We start from the raw sequence: 22,440 nt of genomic DNA on the forward strand, positions 1-22,440 counted from the left end.
TAATAAACTCAGCAGACTCTTCCCCATTTCAGGACGAGAGAAGTGGGCATCGCTTGGTAATTTCTATGTTTCAGGACTTGTGAAACAATTTCAGCTTATCTACACTTGATCCATTCTGCAGAATAAATATTTATTTTTATTTATATTTTCTTTAGGGCTCGCTTACTTTCTTTTAAACTGTAATTTCGTTCATTTAAATTACAACCTGTTTGTCGCGACCGGCGCGACAAACACCGAGGTCAGGGTCCTGAGGGTAGGGGAATGCAAGAAAAAAAGAGAGAAGAGAAAGTTTGGGAACAGGAGGGTCCCCTGGGCTGATGGCCCAAGTGACGGCTTTATTGTTGCTGTACACAATCTTTTATAACCAGACTCTTATGGGTTAGGTCATTCTAAGAATAAACAGGTTTCACATAATCGCTGCCCACCAAAACATTTAGTTCTGTGTTTCTTGTGCATTTTCTAGACGGGTCACAAGACCTTGTTGATAAGATTGCTAGCAAAACACAGTTCCCATGTTTGTTTCTAGCTGACTCGGGGTAGAAAAAGGGAGGTAGCATTACTGCCAACACCTGCAGACCACAGGCTTCAGGAATTAACTCTCTCAGCCTTGACAAGGCTTTCGTATGCCCTTGAAAGTGGGGGAATGGGAGGGGGAACCACCGGGTTGGCTTGAGTCAACGGGGAACGTTGCTCGACCCGGTCTCAGCCTGGCACCGGGGCCCGGCCCCCCACACCTGTTGAAGATAAATAAGTTATAGCCTGTTAAAAAACATTGTAAAGCCCCTCCCCCGTTCATGCTCTGTCTCTCTCTGTCCCAAAAATAAAACAAAACAAAACAAAACAAAACAAAACAAACAAACAAAAAAAAACATTGTAAAAAAAAAAATGCATGCAGTAGTACAATTTTGTCCTGACCATCCCCATCCTTACTTCTGTCCAGAAGCAGTCACTGCTATTAAGTTCAAAAAATGTTTCAATGTACACAAAATCTTCTTTTCTTTTCTTTTCCAGTTTTTCTTCATACCCTTCCTCCTTTTCTCTCTGTGGCTATTGTCCTCTCTCTCCAGGTTATTCATGTTAATTACCTAAGAAGTAGCCTTTGCTATTATTCCAGAGAAAAACAAACATATTTTCTCATCAACTCTCATACCAACAATACGTTAAAAAAAAATCATGTTCAGGGTGTTTTAAATCATTATTTTACAAAATTATGACCAGGTTATGTGCATTTTTCTGCATTTTGTTTGCTCATTCAGGAATATCTCAGGAAAACATCTCCAAACCATTTGTTAGAGCCATCATTCCTTATTCTAGATGGATGAATATTTCCCATTCTGTGACTATATTAATTATTTAGTGAGTTTACTATTGTAAAATACTCTGTATTTTTCTCCATCTCCGGCCATTAAAATATTTCTACATCAAGCATTATTTTCCATTTGTCCTTATATACAATTAGATTTCTCTCCTTTTTTTTTTTAGAAGTTTATTTATTTATTTTGAAAGAGAGAGAGAGAGAACACAAGGGAGGGGCAGGGAGAGAGGGAGAGAGAATCCCAAGAAGGCTCCATGCTGTCAGCGAGGAGCCCCGATGCAGCACTTAAACTCACAAACCGTGAGATCATGACCTAAGCCCAAATCAAGAGGCAGACACTTAACTGACTGAGCCACCCAGGTGCCCCGTTAGATTTCTAAGAGAGAGATTCCAAGGACGGGCAGTGCAAGGTTGAGAATTTGTAGTATTTAGAGGTCATTGCCATATTTTCCCCCAGAAAGACTGTAACACTTTGCATTTCCTCCAGTAATCTGTGAGTAACATTTTTCCTTCTTTCCCATCAGCAGTAGCCTTCAATTCTCCGTTTGCTTGCAGTCTGATGAGTATGAAGAGTTTTATCATCGCTGTTTTAATCTATACTTCTCTATTTGAGAATTTGGTCATATTTTCTTATATTGGTCATTTGGATTTGCTTAGTCTCTATATTGTTAATTCCTATAATTTGTCCTTTTCCTATTGAGCTATGGGGTGGGTCCTCAAATTTGTTAAAAGCTTGTGGTTTTTTTCTACTTAATAGATCCGAATATTTTTTTCAGAATTATAAATATATGTTTGTCAAATCTATTCATCTGGAAAGGAAATTGACATGAGCCTACATATTATCTTCCAGCTCTTCTCAAAAGTAAAATATATATTCTGTAAATATATATTCTGGCTAGATTAAATACTGCAATTTAAAAAAATTAAATCTTACAAGAACATCTATGCAATCTTGAGTCAAAGAAGAGCTTAGTAATTAAGCCTAGAAAATTTCAAATCCATGAAAGATAAGGGATATATTGACTCTATGTTCATTGACTCTGTGTTAATTTTTAAAACTACTTTATGTAAAATGTATTACAAAAGAACTTAATAAAGCAGTGTTCTTAAGACAAATAGAGGTCCATTTAGAGAATTTACATGTGGAATAAAGAATTCCTTTCTGCATGCCTTTAGAGAACTCGTGAAGAGTTAACAAAAGAAAAGAAATCTTAGTTCCACAGCACAACATCAAACTTTGATAACAAACTTTAGTCCCCATTGTCATTACTTCTGTCTTAGAAAAAGTTGAGGATTTTGTCCCTAGAGGAAGTTTGCTGAGCAAATCAAGAGCACAGAGATCTCCTCTCTCTCTCTTCCCATTGGGTATGCGGTTAAATACTATCAACTGTGGGGGAAGAGTTTGCAATTCAGTGTTTGAGATTTCTACCAGAGACCAAAACAAGCACCAATATTGAGAGAGGAAGTACGGCCATACTTCTATCTGTTTCTTGCAAAACCGGTTAGAAAAAAACGCTCTGAAAATACCAGTTGATGGCCTAATTCCAAACGGTGTGATGCCAGAACACCACATTCTGGTCATCTGTGATTGTGAGTCCTCATCTTCCAGCTCATTCTGAACGGAAACCTCATGACCTACATGGAGCGTAACTAAAAGAAGTTGAATGAATTTCATCGAATTGGCTACACAGCTCAGTAACACACCTGTGAACTTGAATTCTACTTGGATTCAAGCCGCCTTGGTCACAAAAATAGATTGTTCTGTCTCCAATGCTTAAAATGGAGGTAAGTAGAATACAGGTCAAAAAATTCCTAAGCTCACGGAGTATTACTTCGTAATATACACACGCTTACTATGTTGTAATACTATCATATCCTTATACACTGAGTATCATATTACTTATACTTGGTAAAATGTGAGTCTTCTAAGCACCCATTTCATGGACTGGTTACATTTCACATCTCAGCTGAGACCAAACGATGTGCTAGGAAGAATATAATTCATTCTGCTTCAGCTTCTATGAACGTTTATATAGGATGTTATTTTGAATACATTTGTAATCTCTATGGGAAATAAGAACTTTAGAGCACGTCAATCCTGGCTCTAATCTTCAGTTTGCTGCTTGCTAGCTCTAAGACCTTGGGCAAGGAACATCTCTGAGCATCTAAGTTCATTTTCTGCCTGCAAAAGTAATCTTTCCTAAACAGGAGAAAAATTTAGCAAACTTCTTTGTCAATTATGCTAAGCCGAACTATAATGCATTAGCTGTGTGAAAATTAATCCCGGTGTTCATCCTTACACTCCAGCAAGAAGATGGAATCTGTGTGATATTTGGAAGCCTATCTCTTAGGCATACGAGATGATTTGAGAAACCTTAAAAGTAAACAGCTTTTATGCCCGAAGGAAATACCGACCCCACAATGTTACAAAGGATAAAACTAACATCTGAAGCAATTAACTCACTTCCCCAACTGTAGGACGACTTACTGGCAGACTGGGGAGGAAAACTCTTGTTACCTCTCTTGTCTTGATCCTCTGCCCATTCTGTAGCTCGTAGAGATGCTTCCAAGACTCTGTCAAACCTTATCTTTTTGAATGTTTGAGCTCAGATACGGGAGGAGAGAATTCCACAGTGAGATGACCAATATGAGGTCAACCAATGTACAGGTTTACAAAGAGATGATCATGCGTAATCATCTGGGCAAGTGTTCCGGACTCTGGGTTCAGGCATTCTAAGAGGATCACAGATAAAGTTTGCCAACATCCCCTCAGCAGCTTCTAAAATTCTCCTTCCATTAACTTCTGCTTCAACCCAGATGTGCTCTTTTCTGATCCCCTTGGGAGCTCGCATAATCAAAATACTTTACTTTGCTGCCCTGTTGAATGCTTGTTACTCACAGGGAGAATAGCATTAGCTTGAGATGCTGTCCATGCAGCTTCACTCCAGACTAGGGGAATCTGCCCAGTGGCCTTTAAGGTACCAGCCACAACCACAAGCTCCTGGCCTGGGTGTCAACAATCGGGAGCAAATCTGATACAATTGCAGAGACGCAGATAAGAACTTCCTAGGTTTTTGTCTGTCTGTTCTACTTGTTGGCAAATAGTGCGATCCTAACACTTAGAACATGAAGTGGAATTGGAATCACGGAAAACCTCTGGGAAGAATAGTCAGCCGAGGTCAGATGGAGGTGACATTTGAGAGAAGGGGGTGTTTCTGGGGAAAATTTGGGTACAGCAGCACCAAGGAGATTGCTGCATGTGGGGGGAAAGTCTGTGAGATTGAAGTTGGGGATGTGTGGGCAGAAAACTAATGGATGGATTTTGAGACGATAAAAGTATATTACAAGTCAAATACACAGTAGCCTTGACACATAGCTACCAGGTTTCCTAAGGTGTGATCTACATTAGAGCAAAGGAGGGCAAAAGACATTTTTTAAGAATGAAGATATTCTAAAATTTTAGCAGGTATGCCATAAGACTTCATATTAACTTAAAAAAAAAACAAGCAATAAAAACACGGCATTAAGTGAAAATCCCGTGAGTTAAAATTTACGTTCAGCTTTACGACGTGGATGCGCTAGTACAGCTTATAACGTGCACGCTCAAAGCCACGGGCAGAATTGCACTTTTGTTCTGCATCCTTCCATTTTTTGAAAGCTGGACAAGCTTCATGCACAGCACGACTTTTGTTTTCATTTAATTACCCAAGCACTTCAGAAAGTATATACTTGCTACAAGTTGTGCTATTTCGGGCCAGTTTTCTTGTTTGTTGTTGACACACTCCCCGCACTGATTTCCTGTGGCTGAACGTCTCCTACTGCAAAAGTTTGATTCAGTTCATGAGGTTCAGCTTGGAATTGTATGTTTGCTCTTTACGGCTTCTATTGATGGGGAAAACGCTAATACCCCAGAGCTCGCTCACCGGCTCTCTCCTGTCACACACACGCATACACCGGCCCCTCACATCACAGTCCAAGTGTCCAAAAATAAATTTGCTGATCCAACATGAAATATATTATAGTTATATATTTTTAAGTAATTCCTCCCTAAAGGAATCCACCTTTTGCTACCGTAAGGATTGACTTGAGTCTTTCTCACTAAATATCTAAACCAAGGTAATAAGCCTCGTTAATGGAATGTTGACATGGGACTGTAGCAAAGAAAACACTGGGCATTTACAAATGACTCGCGTATTTAAAGACATTGCAGTTGAAGGATAACTAGCCAGCCAACTCTGTGTCCAGCTCTCAGCTTTCACCTTGTGCCTGTATCAGCTAATTTCATCAGAAGCACTCCTGAGACCATGCAGTGCACTTTTATACAATTCGATTCTATGTAGTTGGAAATATGTAAAAAGCAAAGGTACACTGAAGTTCTTTTATTTTACTCAAAAGGCCCTCACTTTACGAAATAACCCAAGAGAACAATCCCGGAAATAACATTCTTCTTTGTCTCTTTACAACGTCATTCACAAATGTTTTTCAAGAAAAATCTTTTAAACATTTTTTAACTTTTTTTTTTTTTTTTTTTAAGAGAGAGTGAGAGGGGGTGGAAGAGCGGCAGAGACAGGGAGACACAGAATCCCTTTCAGCCTCCAGGCTCTGAGCTGTCAGCACAGAGTCTGACTTGGGTGGAAACTCACAAAATGTGAGACCACGACCTGAACCGAAGCCCTGAGGCTTATCCCACGGAGACACCCAGGCGCCCCTAAAGAAGAATCTTTTAGTTAAACTGGAGTTCACCATTGTTTCCCATACCTTTAGAAACAAAGTAGAATGTTTCCATGGGCAAAGTTGATGCCTGGGAGTCAAAAGGTTTCAGGCAAGAAACCCGAAAATCACATGCATATTTATCGTCTTTTCCTAATTCTAAAATACCATTAATTGCAAGATAATGGGCTTTGATTATGACAGCCGAAAACAAAAGATGCAGCACCTCCATCCAAAACAGTCCTTGGAGGGTTCCTGGGGCGCTCAGTGGGTGAAGCATCTAACTCTTGATCTCAGCCAAGGTCTTGATTTCACGGTCTGAAGTTCAAGCACCCCTCCCTCCCTCCCCACCTTGGGCCCCTTCACTGGGTGTGCTTACAGAAAAAAACAAAGAAACAAACACATAGTTTTTTGAAAATTCTAAATACATCTGAAAGTGTGTTCCACATTGAAGAAGAGGAAGAAGGAGGCACCAGCTGCAGCACTTCGTGAGGGAATAGATCTGTGCTCTGGGCAGCTGGGGCAGGGGGGGGGGGGGGAGCAAGCTCTTAAGAGCTCCCCCTCCCCGGTGCTGCTTTCTAAACTTTCCACACTAGTCACTCAGCTCATGTCTGTTTTGTGTTCTTGATGCTTTAGTATCCTTTAAAACTATTTATCTAGAGCCCATACAGGGAAGAAGGATGGTAAGACTTAAAAGGAAAATCACATTGGCTACTGAAGCTGTTTCACATGAGGCAAACAACTGCATACATTTTCCTTCCCCAGACATACTGATGGAACTTCCACAGCTTGGGTTGGGGTTGAACAGAGCCGGCCTGGAAGAAAGTCCACTGATTCACTGTGCTTCTCAGAGTTTCACGTGGATGAAATCCGAAAGGGCTACTAAAAGCAAACATGAAATAATAGAATAGAAATAGAAATCTGAAAATCCAAAGCAATAATAACAACTGACATGTAATTTATCCTGACACCCGCTGTTGGCTGCATCTGGTTGCCGCGACATGATACACCTGTCTTTTTTGAGGAGGAACCAGCTGTGCCCTCAGGGGGATCAAAGTCTTCAACAAAAGGAAGGTCAATCTGAGAGTAAAAGAGTAAATTTTATTTATTGACTGATTTATTTATTTGTTTTATTCATTCATTCATTCATTCACTTATTTTTTAGAGAGAGAGAAAGCGTGAGTTGGGGGAAAGGGGCCAAGGGAGAGAGAGAGAGAAACTTAAGCAGGATTCATGCTCATCACAGAACCTGATGTGGGGCCTGATTCCACAACCCTGGGATCATGACCTGAGCCGAAATCGAGAGCCAGGCATTCAACCAACTGAACCACCCAGGTGTCCCTATGTCTATCTACTATTTCTTTTTTAAATCGATGGGATCCTGCTCCACAAATGTTCAATAATCAACTTTTTGTCACTTAAAGATACATCTGAACGTCATTTCACATCTATATCTGTGCCAATGCATCTCGATTTAGCAGATGAGAGCAAGAGAGGGGATATTTTGGGGCGGGTTAATGGTCTATAAAATACATAAAGCAAAGTTAAAATACACATTGCTAACATTTGGATGAACAAGAATAACAATGAAAAGTTTACATTCTGGTATTGCTAAAGTAGCGAAATAATTTCGCGTGTTCTGTTGAGATTTTTGGCGAGTAGAACGGGCTTGGTCACACCTATAGGTCACGCAGGGCTCTATGGAGCTTCTGCCCAGAGCACCTCGGGCTTCCTGTGTCACCGTCACCCTCTCCTGAACGTGGTGGCTGTGTTTGGGTGGACCAGACATGCGCCAGGCAGCTGACACTAAAAGTGACACGTTACTTCGTAGCCGATGGTTACAATGACCCCTGTGTCTCAGGCTGATGTTTTGGGAGTTAAGGAGGAAATGGGAAGGTGACTTTTCAATGGACAGAGACATTTCTCATTGGCAACCCAAGGAAGTTTGGGCAAATCATACGGAATTCCTCTCTGAGCACCTCGGAGACCTTGAGTCGCGAAAGCTCCCTTCATCCGCACTGCTCTGTTTCTGGGGCCGGTGTTGAGACAGTCGTGTGCAGCTATGTCTCACATCGAGACAACCTAGACAAGCATTCTTATTTTCACTGTAGACACGAAGAGACTGAAGATCAGAGGATGAGAAGCATTCCCAGGGTAATGTGACTGGACAAGGTATGATTCCCACCACACCTGTTGGACTTCAAGTTTCTCATTATTAAAAACTCCTACACGAATTCTGACCTTCTAAAAGTAAAAGGATATAATTCCTTAAATTGGGTCTGATAAGTTGCTAGGTATGGTCTATTTTTTTTTTTTTTTTTTTTTAGGGTAGGAGGGGTGAGATTTAAACAATTTTGACTACTTCGTACCAACAGGGAACGTCGTGGCATTAAGGAGAAATTAGAATACATTCCAGTGGCAGAAACTATGCCAAGTTCTACCTAATAGTAGGTACCTAGGCAGAAAGAACTGAGAATAATGAACTTGCAAACTGATAAAAGGTCGAAGGATAAACTCTGCAAACATGGAAACTGATGATATGCTATAAAAAGTCTTGAAATTCATTCTGCTAATAGGCTGTTACAAATATAGAAACACTTTTGAAATACTTGGGAAGATATTTGTATTTTTATCAGTACTTTTTCACATTATGGATGCTATCAGTCTGTAACGTAGGCAGATTATTAGCAAAGTAATTATGACCAATCGACAGCAAATAAGTGTGTAATTATTACCTTCATGACTGTTTCTATTGCAGGGAACCAAGAGCTGAGCCACCGATCATGAAGGGGGTAAATGCGAGTGCCCCCCGGGAGTTCATCCTCTTGGGTTTCTCAGACCGACCATGGCTGGAGCTCCCACTCTTTGTGGTGTTCCTGGTTTCCTATGTCTTGACTATCTTTGGCAATCTGGCAATAATTGCCGTGTCTCATCTGGACCCCAAACTCCACACCCCCATGTACTTTTTCCTTACCAATCTGTCACTCCTGGACCTTTGCTACACCACAAGTACAGTTCCACAAATGCTGGTCAACATATGCAGCACCAGGAAAGTAATTAGTTACGGCGGCTGTGTGGCCCAGCTTTTCATTTTCCTGGCCTTGGGTTCCACTGAATGCCTTCTCCTGGCCGTCATGTCTTTGGATAGGTTTGTCGCTATTTGTCGGCCTCTCCATTACTCAGTCATCATGCACCAGAGGCTGTGCCTCCAGCTGGCAGCCTCGTCCTGGATTAGCGGCTTTGGCAACTCGGTGTTGCAGTCCACCTTGACCCTTCAGCTGCCGCTCTGTGGCCGTAAAGAAGTGGATCACTTCTTCTGTGAAGTCCCTGCTCTGCTCAAGTTGTCCTGTGTGGACACAACAGCAAACGAGGCTGAACTATTCTTTATCAGTGTGCTATTTCTTTTACTACCCCTGACCCTCATCCTTGTATCGTATGCTTTTATTGCCCGAGCAGTGTTGAGAATCCAGTCTGCGGAAGGTAGACGAAAGGCATTTGGGACATGTGGCTCCCATCTAATTGTGGTGTCACTCTTCTATGGCACTGCTATCTCCATGTACCTGCAACCACCATCCCCCAACTCCAAGGACCGGGGCAAGATGGTGTCCCTCTTCTATGGGATCATCGCACCCATGCTGAACCCCCTTATATACACACTTAGGAATAAAGATGTAAAGGGAGCATTTAAGAGGGTGATTGTGTGGGTCTTCTTAATCAAGAAATAGGAATGCCCGAATGATAAGCCTTCCTGGATTGTTCTCAATGCGGGGCTTGAACTCATGACGCCAAGATCATGACCCGTGCTGAGATCAAGAGTCAGATGCTTAACCAACTGAGCCACCCGGGTGCCCCTCAAATGGTAGGCCTTCTTAAAGACTTGAGGTTTATGTGTTTTAATAATTTAATTGTCTCTAAATTGCTTTATTCTCACTACTCTTAGAACTATTATGGTGCTCTCCCTCAAATACAATGCCATAGATAGAAAATTGCATTTATGTTGTACTATATATATATATATTCACTGTACGAGTGCCACTAACTGGTCTGTCATGATCCCCTAAAATAGCATAACCTTAAAATATTTAACACCCTAAGCTTGATACCCCTGGTTTGTATGCTTGGGGAAGAATTAGACTTCTGTGAGACTAGAATAAAAGCTTAGTAAACAAAACATTTTTATACACATGCAAATACCTTCATACACACTCAGCTCCCACACTCAACCCACACTCAGCCCGAATACACCCACCCACACCCAACCCATGCTTCACAGGAAATTTAACAGAAGTCCATAAAACCATTCAAAGCCCCCTCCTCTTGACTGTAGATATAAGGTTCGTAGCCCTGGCTTAAATTATTAACACTCTTCCCACATCAACATAATCCTAAAATGCTCGATGGTATTCCTTCCAGTTTTACTGCACCTTCTATTCCCCCGCTTCTACACTCACCCCTTCTGAAGTGTCCTACTCTATTCTGTCAACTGTAGCTACATTTTACACCTGAAGCAAATGTCTTTTGATGAAAAGTTTTTTCATGATCATCCTACTATCTATATGATCTTTCTCTTTTTAAACCCTGAGGCACTTAGTCTAAATCATGAAAATAAAAACGGCACAGCATGTAATAACATTCATGACTTATTTGATGCACTTTTCCTCAAGCAAGAAGCAAAGCTTACGAATTCCACGTTAGTTCCCTTGAGGTGGCTGTGATCTGTGCTAATTCCGTATGGCCCTCAGAGATCACCACAGTGCTGAGGAAAATACTTAGACCCCGTGAGGTGGTTATTTGGTTATAATACAGCGTGACAATCTCATGATTGTCATACTGTCGTCATTTGAACTGCGTCCTCACTATCCTTCTTTTCCAATTTTTTTCTTCCACTAGGTATACCATACAAAGAGAAAAGACAACCAAGAAACACAATTAGCACATTTCTTAAGAGCTCCCAATAACAGCATCCATTTCTGTCTCGGTGTCATTCCAACACAACACAATGGTTCTTAAAGCGTCCACAAGTATCAGCACCGCCTGGAGGGCTTTAAAATCCCCCTGGTGGGGGCACACACCCAGCTGCCAGATTTTCTAAGGTCTGGGGGAGAGCGCGGCCTGGAAATTTGCATGTCTAATGATTGCCTAGGTAAGGACTACCAGGGGACCACACTTTAGAGACTGCTGGGCTAATATCTAAAGTGAAGATGTTTTCCTGAGTTCCTATCTTTTATCTCCATCAGTGAGAACTATAATTAAAAGGGCAAATGGAAGCAAAACACTAAGAGAATAGATTGAAGTGTGAGAAGACATTCCCCAGTGAAACGCGTTCATATTTTGAAGTCCAAATAAATAATATACTGGACTACCAGAGATGAATTTTGATATGATCCCAAAGTCAGTGTCAGTAACCTTTAAGAATGATCAGGAAATAGCAGTGAAACCAGGGATGGAAATTGAGGTATTTCACATTTTTAAAACTGAGCCAGTGATTGATTCAATATGTGATATAATGGTTTTAAAGTGATTTATAACAAAATTCTACAAATATTTCACTATCGTTTTTGTGATTATTTAAAAAGTATATATTATATATTAAATACATATTAATATAAATATATGATAAATATATGACATGTTAATAAAAGTATATACTATATAAATAATTATTAATATTATTACTTGTTAATGTATGGTATACTTATTTTGATTATTTAATATATTATCTTATGTAGTATATTATTTTTAATGTAATATACTGTTCAATGTATTTGGTATATTTTTTAATGTATTTAGTGTATGACTTAAAATATATATTATAAATAAGTAGAATCCATTCTGGATTTATTTAGCATAGCAAATACTAGACTACCTGTATCTATTGTTAGGGAATGTTAGATGTGTGCCACCGATCTCGATTTCTGAGTAGAATGTGCACACTTCCCATAGTATTGCATAATATGGAGCAGTGATGACCAAGGTGGTAAAGCAATTCTATCTGCTCTTGTCTGTGGGATGACCGGGTTGTCCGTGGGGTGACCGGATTGTCCGTGGTGTGACGGGACTGTCCGTGGGGTGACGGGATTGTCCTTGGAGTGACTGGATTGTCCGTGGGGTGACAGGATCGTCCGTGGGGTGACCGGGTTGTCTGTGGGATGACCGGGTTGTCCGTGGGGTGACGGGACTGTCCGTGGGGTGATGGGATTGTCGTGGGGTGACCAGGTTGTCCGTGGGGTGACGGGATTGTCCTTGGGGTGACGGGATCGTCCGTGGGGTGACCGGGTTGTCCGTGAGGTGACGGGATCGTCCTTGGGGTGACGGGATCGTCCGTGGGGTGACGGGATCGTCCGTGGGGTGACCGGGTTGTCCGTGGGGTGACGGGATTGCCCGTGGGGTGATGGGATTGTCCTTGGGGTGACGGGATTGTCCATGGAGTGACCGGGTTGTCCGTGGGGTGACGGGATTGCCCGTGGGGAGACGGGATTGTCCGTGGGGTGACGGATGGATGGGGGCGTGGCCGAGGCAGTGAAAGGATGCGCCTGAGGCAGAAGAAAAGACACAGAAGCTTACTGAGTACCCTGCAGGGGAGCGGTGGGCAGGACAGCAGAGCAGAGGCTGTGTGCCCCGAGGCGTTGGTGAGGGGCCACAGTCAGGGAACTTGGGGGATGTGGGGGCTTTTCCCTTTTTTGGTAACTGCCTGGTCTAACCAGCCCATTGGTTAGCTGGGGCCTATGGCCCTTTCCGGGTGGGTCGTGTCACCAGCCTGTTTGCCTTCAGCTCGGTCAGCTTGGGGTGGGGGGGAGGTGAGAGCTCCTTCCTGCAACAGTTGCTCTATCTCAATCGTTTTAGGCAACGAAAGGAAGGTGAAAGATTCTTCCTGAACCTTCTGTTTCTCAAAAATAATCAGTCTATGGGGCACCTGGGTGGCTCAGTCGGTTAAGCTTCCAACTTCAGCTCAGGTCATGATCTCACAGTCTGTGAGTTCGAGCCCTGCGTGGGGCTCTGTGCTGCCAGCTCCGAGCTTGGAACCTGCTTCGGATTCTGTGTCTCCCTCCCTCTCTGCCCCTACCCCTGCTCATGCTCTGTCTCTCTCTGTCTCAAAAATAAATAAAAACATTAACAAAAATTTTTTAAAAATTTAAAAATAACCAGTCTAAAATAATCCACATGCCAAAGAGACACTTTTGAGGGTGGCAAATTTTGCTCCCTCACACAGCCAAGAGAAACCAAAAACCTCGGGGAGGTAAGATTTGTGTGTGTAATTTGGAAAGGGGAGAGAGAAAAATAAACAAGATAAGTGTGTGACAGGCTAAAGAAAAAAAACAACAATAGGAAAAAGCATAGGGAGGAGGCACATTTTTCAGGCATTCCTGAGAATGGGACATTTCAGCCGTGACCTGGGGCCATGAGGCCCCGGGGTGGATGGTGGGTGTGGGGTGGGGGAAGGAGGGGGTTGGTCTGGACTGTGGATGCCAGAAGCTAGGGTGTGTTTGGTGTCAGAGGGGAGCGGTATTTGCCGCCCCAAAACATGCCTCTCAGGCGTAAGGATTATACTGAGCTGGGTTTTTGAAGAAAACAATTTTTTTCTCTTTGAAGTGTATCTATTTTGAGAGAGACAGCACAAGTGGGGGAGAGGGGGTCAGAGAGAGAGAGGATCCCAAGCAGGTTCCTGGGCGTCCGCGCAGAGCCCAGTGCTGCGGGGCTTGATCCCACGAAACCGTGAGATCATGACCTGAGCTGAGATCAAGAGTCAGAGGCTTAACCAACTGAGCCATCCAGGCGGCCCGCGAGTTAGTGATTTTTAAGAAAGTGCAGCCACAGGAGAAGCTCTGAAAACTGAGTAAAAGTTACCCTTTTGTAAGAGACGTTCACATTCAGAAGGGAAACCTGCATTTTGTAAGTACGTCTCCCTCTCGTACCTTGAAGAGCCGGATGCCTAAATCTCTAGAAACATCAGTGGGGAGGGTACCGACTGCAGTCTGCCCCATAACCGTGCCCTTGCTTACTGTACTTGGCCTGAAAAATCTGCCCTCACTGGCCTCCCTCCGCATCCCCAACATGGCTTAGGGCCCCAGGTGGACAGGTATTTAAGGCATCCTTATCACCAGAAACGGAATTTAGGGCTTTAAGAAAACCACGGTTGAAGGATAGCAGAATAATCCATCCCAAAATAAAATGATTTTTGTTTTGTTTTGTTTTGAGAAAAAGCAGACCCAGAAGCTCTAAAAGCAGAGAAGAGGGGCGCCTGGGTGGCGCAGTCGGTTAAGCGTCGGACTTCAGCCAGGTCACGATCTCGCGGACTTCAGCCAGGTCACGATCTCGCGGTCTGTGAGTTGGAGCCCCGTGTCAGGCTCTGGGCTGATGGCTCAGAGCCTGGAGCCTGTTTCGGATTCTGTGTCTCCCTCTCTCTCTGCCCCTCCCCCGTTCATGCTCTGTCTCTCTCTGTCCCAAAAATAAATAAACGTTGAAAAAAAAATTAAAAAATAAAAAAAAAATAAAAGCAGAGAAGATATCCTTTGGTCGAGGCAGTTTACATTTATAACAGAAATCTCCATTTGGAGATTCGTCGTAAGGGGGACTCGTCATCGATACGAGTCCTCGTAAGGGCGACTCCCTGTCGGCACCTGGAAGAGAAAGGTGACTCTAAACCACCGGAAGCTCGGTGGGGAAGGCACCAGATTAAATCTGGACAACCACCTTCCTGTGGGTTGCCTAGTCCCCTCCCGTAACTGCCCCTCTCCCACCCTCACGCCCACATCTTTGTTTTTAGCGGAAGATGGTGTTTAAGGGGGTGGCCCCGGGCCATTCCGGGGAGTTTTCCCACGTATGCATAAGGTACACCTGTTGTGAAACGTGTTTGTTCTTCTCTTGTTCATCTCTTTTATGTGGGGGCTGGTCCTCAGCCACGAGCAATGAAGGGTAGAGGGAAGGTTATTTTTCCCTACAGAGGAAAGACCCCTACACAGTCTTCATCAATAGGGAAGAGGAATACGTAATAATTAGTAATTACTACAATTATTATTAATAAATATTATATGCTGAAATATAATATAATTAATACAATAATTAATAATGTGGCATGCTTGCTAACTTTGTCTTGTCAGTGATTCACAAATTTATTGTTTCGTTGCCTGGAAGGCATAAAAGCTGCCTGCTTTGGTCACTTATTTGAGTCTTATATCTTTATGGTCTTATATTTTATAGATTTAATTTATCTTACAATTTTATGTATAAAATTAACTTTTTTGCCTTCGGTGCATCTGTCTCATGTCAATCTAATTATGAGGCCAGCTAAAGAGCCGGTGAGGTAAGGAGGGAAACGTACCCCCACCTACACCTGCATCCTGGCTCGTGAGGGTTGGAGACACAGGAGCCCTCTTTCACTTCAGCGGAAGTTCTTGCTTTCGAGGTGACCAGGTCAACATGAACATGTGCCCATTTGGACCAAAGACAGTATAGCCAGGGGTGATGAGGGAGCACGAGGCAAGCTGAGGGTGATGAAGTTTTGGGGTGATGGGGGGGTTCATGGCGTCCAGAGCCGATGGCCGAGAAAGAATTCTTGAAGACCTCTTTGGTGCAAAGAGGTGATTTGATTACAGCGCGGGGACAGGACCTGCAGGCAGGGAGGGCTGCACTGGAGTGGTAGGGGGGTGACCCCTTTATGGAGCCGGGGGAAGAGTCCAGAGGGAGTTTCCAAAGAGACTTTCACAAGCTCAAGACTTACTGGAGGCCCAGCTATGGTCAAGCTAAGGTTGTTTCTCCCTCTGGCAAAGCATTGACGTAAGACAGTAGGGACTTCCCGGACTTCAGGCTATTGATGGGGTTGCCTTTTTCTCGTAAACTGGTGGAGACTCTTATCAGTTCAACCGTTTGGTTTTTTATCCTTTCCTGTTTTGGGGTAGCCTGGAGTGTCCAGGGACTATCACACAGATCCCACCTTGAGGGTGGGGGTGCCCGGAGGCTGCACTGTGCCCTCAGGTGGCCCCGCGCTCCCTCATCAAGGGCAAAATCCCAGGGCCGCTCTTCCTGCCCCCGTGGGTCTCTTGCTTGATTTTAAGGAATTCAGGTTTATCTATACCCGGTTACAAATATCTCTTTGCCCCCTGCCCCCAGTCCAAGCTGAGGCCCTGAGCAGAAACCTGGAGAGGGTAGGGGTGGAAATGAATGTCTGAGCAGTATGTTCCCAAAGAAGGACCCCCTTCCAGGTAAAAGAGAGCTCATCCTAGGCCCAATACCTGAACTCAATCGCAAGTGCATGTGAGTGTGCACAGGCCTCCAGGGAGAATGTTCACATGTTTCACGGCGTTCCTACAGGGGTCTGTGAACCCACAGGTTAAGGACCCCCCACCCTAGACTGTAAGGAAAGATGGTCAGGAACAGTAACCCAGGGCTCTTAACACAAAGGTGTGTTTACCTTGCGAGTTGGGCCCTTAAGTTCCTACTCGGAGTTGGCCGAATCTCCCAGAAAAAGAAAAAAGCTGCAGGAAAATCTGCTTCAGAGGAGAACTTCGGCACACCCGTCTGTGTCACGTGATTCTGATCCTATTTGACAACTCTGTAACTGACGGTGACTGGTAGCAGTAGAACACAAGTCGCGTCTGTGGACACGGGATGGATTCTGTCTGGTGACGGGACATTTTCCTTCTCCCCAGTCCGCTCCCCCTGCCCACTCCCACCGCCGAAAAGCCGGTTTTGACCCCGCCGACACATTCGGGTCACATTCGGGTCACTGTTCCTCACCTGTAAATGGCATCCCTTCTTTGACTTCTCTCAACGGGTAGTAACCCCTCATCAGTTATCTCAGGAAGGAGCTAAATGAAATCTTAAAAAAAAAAAAAAAACTTTCAAAAATTTTATATTCGTATGACAGTTATGATTTCACCTGGTCTTTTTGTTTGTTTTTTGGTTTTTGGAAATTACGTTTCATTGACACCTCTGTGCCCTAGACTCTGAAGGGGTTTCTATGGCCACCGAAGGACGCCTAAGCCCCGCGTTGCTTTTCTCCGTGGCGGCCAGCAGAGGGCGCCACCGGGCCATCCCCACCGCCTTCCGGGAGGCCCACCGCGCTGCCCGCACCGCCGGCCGGGGGCGCGACCTCGCTGCCCCCACCGCGTCCCGAGGGTCCCACCCAGTGGCCGGAGGTCCCACCGCTCCGCCCCCGCCCGGCCGGCCTCCCGGTCGCGGAACTTGCAACGAAAGTGAGGTTTTCCTGAAAAGAGGGGAAGAAGGGGCATCACCGGGTTCTAGTCAATAAGAACAGAACACGAGCTAAAGGAAAGAAATACACGGTTGTCGGTGTTGCGGCGCCGCGGCCATTTCTAGCGCTGGCGTTCGCTCTCGGTTACCGGGCATTGGTGGTTCAGTGGTAGAATTCTCGCCTGCCACGCGGGAGGCCCGGGTTCGATTCCCGGCCAATGCAAGGGGCCCTTGGGGCTGTTTTTACCACCTCTTGGATCCTTTCTAATCATTTTTAAATCGCTCCCGTGCGTGCAAACGTAGGATGCCTCCCACGCTGGATTTTGGGGGGCTACTCGTACAGGGTGGGACTGTGAGGTGCAGACTCGCTCCCGCTCAGATCAGCGGGGCAGGCGGGGCGCGACTGTTTTCCCGGCGGAATCATGAAATGTTTTGCATTCAGAATATTTGGGGTCAGTGCACCCTGGGCTCATTGTCCTTTCGGAAGCATGAATGAGCGAGCTTTAAAGGAAAAAACACAATTATCTCAAAAACAAAATACAAAAGCTGGTGGCAGCCTTTGGAGGAAAATATAACAAAAGACCTTCCTAAAGCCTTCTGCGCGGTGCCGAGCAGAGTGGCGCAGCGGAAGCGTGCTGGGCCCATAACCCAGAGGTCGATGGATCGAAACCATCCTCTGCTAGCTGGCTTTTTTTATTCAAAAAAAAAAAAAAACCCACAAAAAGCAGAGAACATAATTCCCCACCATCTCTAATGAACGCTTTGGCAGGTTTTGGCAGGGGAATAATTTTGGAGACGAAAATAATCTACAAATCGAAAAGTTTCTAATTAAGCAATGTCAGGTGCCCCAGGTCAGAGAGGAGAGAATTCATTTTAACCATCATCTGTAAGGTCGCATATCTACTGACTACCATGTGGGAAGACCACAAGACTTTAGGTTCCTATTTCAAAAGAACCGTACAGAGCTATTTTCAGTTTTGGAGATTTAGTTAAGGACAGTTTGGGGTATTTAAAATGGCAACTGTCCCAACAATCTCTCCCCCACTGTTTTCCTCCTTAGCACGTGGCATGCCGTGTATTTTATAGTATATGTTTTCTCCCTCCTGGGATCTAAGTGCACAAGAATGGAGATTTTTGTCTGTTTTGGTGATTTGGTGAATATGTGAAAAGCTACAATTTCTAATACACCAAACACCAAGCAATATGTGACGTTTTTCTTCACCTTCTCTTACTTTTTAAAAAATTATGGAATACGAAAATGACCACACAAAATCGATCTATTATTTAACATTGTGGTATGTTCACTAGAAATCTCTTTTATATTTAAAGGTGGGGGGGGAAGCCCACACAAAACTGAAGCACTCTAACTTCACCTCAATCCTACCATCCTCTTGCTCTGGGCAAGGCTACATGAATTTGATGTGCATCTCTCCCATTTTTTTAAAATAAATAATCTTTATTTGCAAAGAGTCTGGGGACGACTCATATGAAGGCTTTTATTTAAATAGCACAATGCTTATTTTAAAAGATCAATCTGGTAAAACACCCAGAAAGGTGTGGCTGTTGCTGCTGGGATGAATGGTGGATGGGACTCAAGCCTTCTGATTCCTCAAAGTGCTGGTCTTCAATCGTCGTCTTCACTGGATGGCTTTTAAGGCAGATTACAGAGATTTCCAAACTGCGGAATTTCCTTGTGTGGAGCCAGATTCTTCTTGTGGACCTGAGTGTCCATTTGATGAGCTTTGGGGGAAGACAAGAGACTGGGACCAGCTCACTTTTTCCCACCTTCCTTTCCACGTTCATCACCCGGAATCGTGTGCATTTTATTAATGTCTGCAACTGACAGTCTGTCTCTATCAAGTCGTTAAATAGCCTAATCATTCAAAGGCAATCGAAGATGCACCCTCCAGCGGCCACATGACCTGGAGGCTGCCACAGTGCGCCACTGAAAGGCCACCCTGGTGTCCCCTTCATCCACTTCCAGGTAGCTGGTAATTTATCCTGACAGCTCATAATAATTTTATTAATATTCCCCTTTCCCTTTTTACTTCTCCACGTCAGCATTTCATTCGCAGGCCTGCTTTTATCAGGAGGTACCAATTAGTGGAATACCAGCACCTAGACTTTAAGAAACATACCCTTTTTGGCACGGCAGAGACAAAGCCCCTTCTTTGCTACAAAGAGGGATGGATCCTGAAAGGCTTCATCAAGGGACCTGGCCACCAACGTTTCTGATGAAAGCTTTTCAAAGACGTGGACTTCAGATCGTTCCTATGACCTGTGAAAGTAACATTTAAATTCTAAGTCTGCCAATGATTGTCTTTTTAACAATGTGCTGCCCCGGTAATAAGATGCTAGATCGAATCTCCTTGTCGCCCCAAGACCTTTCCCCTTTGTGATATTTCTTTGTTTGATCAGAAGACAGTTTGGTTCTTATTTCTCCCATAGGCATGAAAGGAAAGTAAAATAAAAACATAAAGTAAAAGCAGTGACTCACTAGATAGTTGAATTAAACGGAATGTGAGAGTCTGTGTCTCACTTCAGTGGACAGCAGGAAGTAAGGGACTAAACGAGAAAGACGAGCTCGGTTCAGGGGAACAAGGGTGGGCCCTTTATGGAAGGGATTCACACTAGGAAGGGGAGAGGTGGAGCTCCGGTTCGGATTCCCGGTGGCGCCTTCAGTCCTTCCCTTTCATTCCTCATAAGGCAGGAGAGGCGGGGACAGTCACTAAAGAAGAGACTCGACCAAAGAAAAGTAGATACAGGAGAATATATCACAATAAGACAAACATAACATAATCCGATAGGAATGGGCTTAGTTAACCAGGTAACTATCAAATCCACAATAAATAACTCCACCTTTCACCGCTTTTATTTCATTTTATTTCATTGCAAGCTTAAAGAATTCAAAAATCTGTTAGCTTTTTATCCATTTATTTAATCGGCAGAGAGCAGCTGTTGAAAGCCTGCAGTGTGCAAGACCCTGTGCTCTGCCCACACCTTCCAGGTGAGGAATGGATTCTTTTCTGTGAAGGATGTAGGAAGCTGGGGAGATCTGGGAACTGGATCTGGGCTTTGGTAGCAGGGAATGTATAAGGGACAGCTTGTCATGGGCACAGGAATCTCTGCTAATGCCCACAGATCTCCAACTGTGAGCTTAAGGGTTGTGAGCTTTAAGACGTTTTTTTTGTTTCACGCACACCATGTTACGCATTTTTTATTAGTTGCCCGTATTGAAATTTTAGAATATTCCATATTCAAATGCATCTCATATCCTCTTGAAATTTGGAGAGACTCGCTGTCCAGGGCTCGCAGCCCCTGCAGGGCAACAAGTAGTTGAAATCTACCGCATAGGCCTCACGTTCTTCAGGTCTCTGAAGTTCCCGCTGGTCCCCTTCATGGGCAGATGCCAGCTGGCATTATAGCATCCACAAGAGAACAGCGAAATGTGCCATTAAAACCGGGATAATGACATTTGGTATGGAAAGTCCATGTGCTTCAAGAAAAAGAGCAAAGAGGGGCCCCTGGGCGGCTCAGTCGGTTAAGCGTCCAACTTCGGCTCAGGTCACCATCTCATGGTCTGTGAGTTCAAGCCCTGCGTCGGGCTCTGTGCCAACAGCTCAGAGCCTGGAGCCTGCTTTGGATTCTGTGTCTCCCTCTCTCTCTCTCTTTGCTCCTCCCCTGTTCATGCTCTCTCTCTCTCTCTCTGTCTCAAAAATAAATAAACATTTGAAAAAGAGCAAAGACTGTTTTTTTGTGCAGATGAGGCGTGGTTTCTAATATCCAGCCAGTTTGGCTCTTACGGGCTGGGCCTTTGTGAGCATCTAATTTGAAACCCCGGCGTAGGCTGTCTTGTTAGCGGCACTGTAAGCTAAGTGTAGATGTTTTATGAAAGACAATTTGGACTGGAAGGTTGACAGCAAAGCATGGAAAATGGCTTTATGTGCTGTTATGGATTAAATTGTGTTCTCTCAAACCCCAGTGTGACTATTTGGACACACAGCCTTTAAGAGGTAATTAAGGTTAGATGAAGTCATAAGGAAGGTCCTGATCCAATAGGACTGAGGTTCTTACAGGAAGAAGGAGAGACACCAGAAGTGTGCAAACACAGAAAAAAGCCCACACGAGGACACAGGTGTAAGCAGAGGGAAGCTAACCCTGCGCACACCTTGATCTTGGACTCATAGCCTCCAGAACCGTGAGAAAATAAATATATGTTGCTTAAACCACACAGTAAATGGTATTTTGTTGTGGCAACACCGGAAGACTATTGCAAGCATTTTAGTAGAATGTTGGGACTTAATTAGGCAGTAGAAGTATGGATGGAGGAGCACGAGACAGAAATATCTAGAAAGAAAAGGTCTACCTGCAAAGAGGGGAAGAGTCAGACTTTGGGAGAAACACATACTTAAAAGTGCGGAGGGACCTGCAAAATTGGGGTTACCAAGTCTATACTGGCCCCTTCATGGTGGAAAAAGTGCAACTTACATGTAATCATATTCCTAAATCCTGACATGCCTTCAAAGAGCAGCCGGTAAAATCAGGGGTTTGAGGGTTCTGTTCGGTGTTTAGGTTCACAGGAAACAAAGCGCTTGTTACTTTGAGGACCAGAAATAGAGAGCGCAGGACCCTACAACTCTTATTTCTTTAAAACTTATTTTAGGGTGCAGAGTATTTTGCTTTTTGTTGTTGTTTTTTTCTTTTGACAGCTTTAACCAGACGGCAATACTCTCCACGACTTTCTATCATGCGCACGAGTGACTGTCAAGGAAACTCCTCAAATCCAGCGGGTAAAGAGACAAACAGTAACTCTGCCTACCCTCCAAATTGGTTGTCCTCGGGAAGCCTGAGATCCGTGCCTTCGCTTTTTTGCCACAAGATGGCAGAAGAGGACAACGAACCCTAACGCGCCACCCTAAGGCCTCCAAGGATGGAGACAAAAAACCAGTCTCGGAAAGAGCAAAGAAAAAAAAGGAGGAGATGAAAATGATGCCCACGAGTTCAGGAACGTGGTAAAATTAGGGAGCTCCTCCCCAGGAAGTAGCGTAGCTTATCGGCGGGCTCTGCAGGCAACCAAGGATTAATGCCGGGGGCTCCACGGATAAAATAACTAAAGGCGAAATTTCGGCTGCCGGAGCAGGGGACAAGGCCACCTTCCAAAGGGCGCCTAAGAAGCCACACTAAAGTTGAAGGACAATGAGCTTAAATGCTTACCCAACTGCTCT

General features: G+C 44.2%; 1 protein-coding gene and 2 non-coding genes across 3 annotated transcripts; all 3 read left to right on the forward strand.

Annotated features, from left to right (window-relative positions):
• The first annotated feature begins 8,808 nt into the window (after positions 1-8,808).
• On the forward strand, positions 8,809-9,750 carry LOC125165970 (olfactory receptor 2B2). Its single transcript, XM_047859535.1, has one exon. The coding sequence runs from the start codon at positions 8,809-8,811 to the stop codon at positions 9,748-9,750; it is 942 nt and encodes a 313-aa protein (XP_047715491.1).
• A 7,617-nt stretch (positions 9,751-17,367) lies between these two features.
• TRNAG-GCC (transfer RNA glycine (anticodon GCC)) lies at positions 17,368-17,438 on the forward strand. The gene has a single exon. It is a non-coding gene; the product is annotated as a tRNA-Gly (tRNA).
• Positions 17,439-17,825: 387 nt separating this feature from the next.
• On the forward strand, positions 17,826-17,897 carry TRNAM-CAU (transfer RNA methionine (anticodon CAU)). The gene has a single exon. It is a non-coding gene; the product is annotated as a tRNA-Met (tRNA).
• The last annotated feature ends 4,543 nt before the right edge of the window (positions 17,898-22,440 follow it).

The sequence above is a fragment of the Prionailurus viverrinus genome, chromosome B2 (genome assembly GCF_022837055.1).
Source record: "Prionailurus viverrinus isolate Anna chromosome B2, UM_Priviv_1.0, whole genome shotgun sequence".
In the NCBI taxonomy this organism is placed as follows: Eukaryota; Metazoa; Chordata; class Mammalia; order Carnivora; family Felidae; genus Prionailurus; species Prionailurus viverrinus.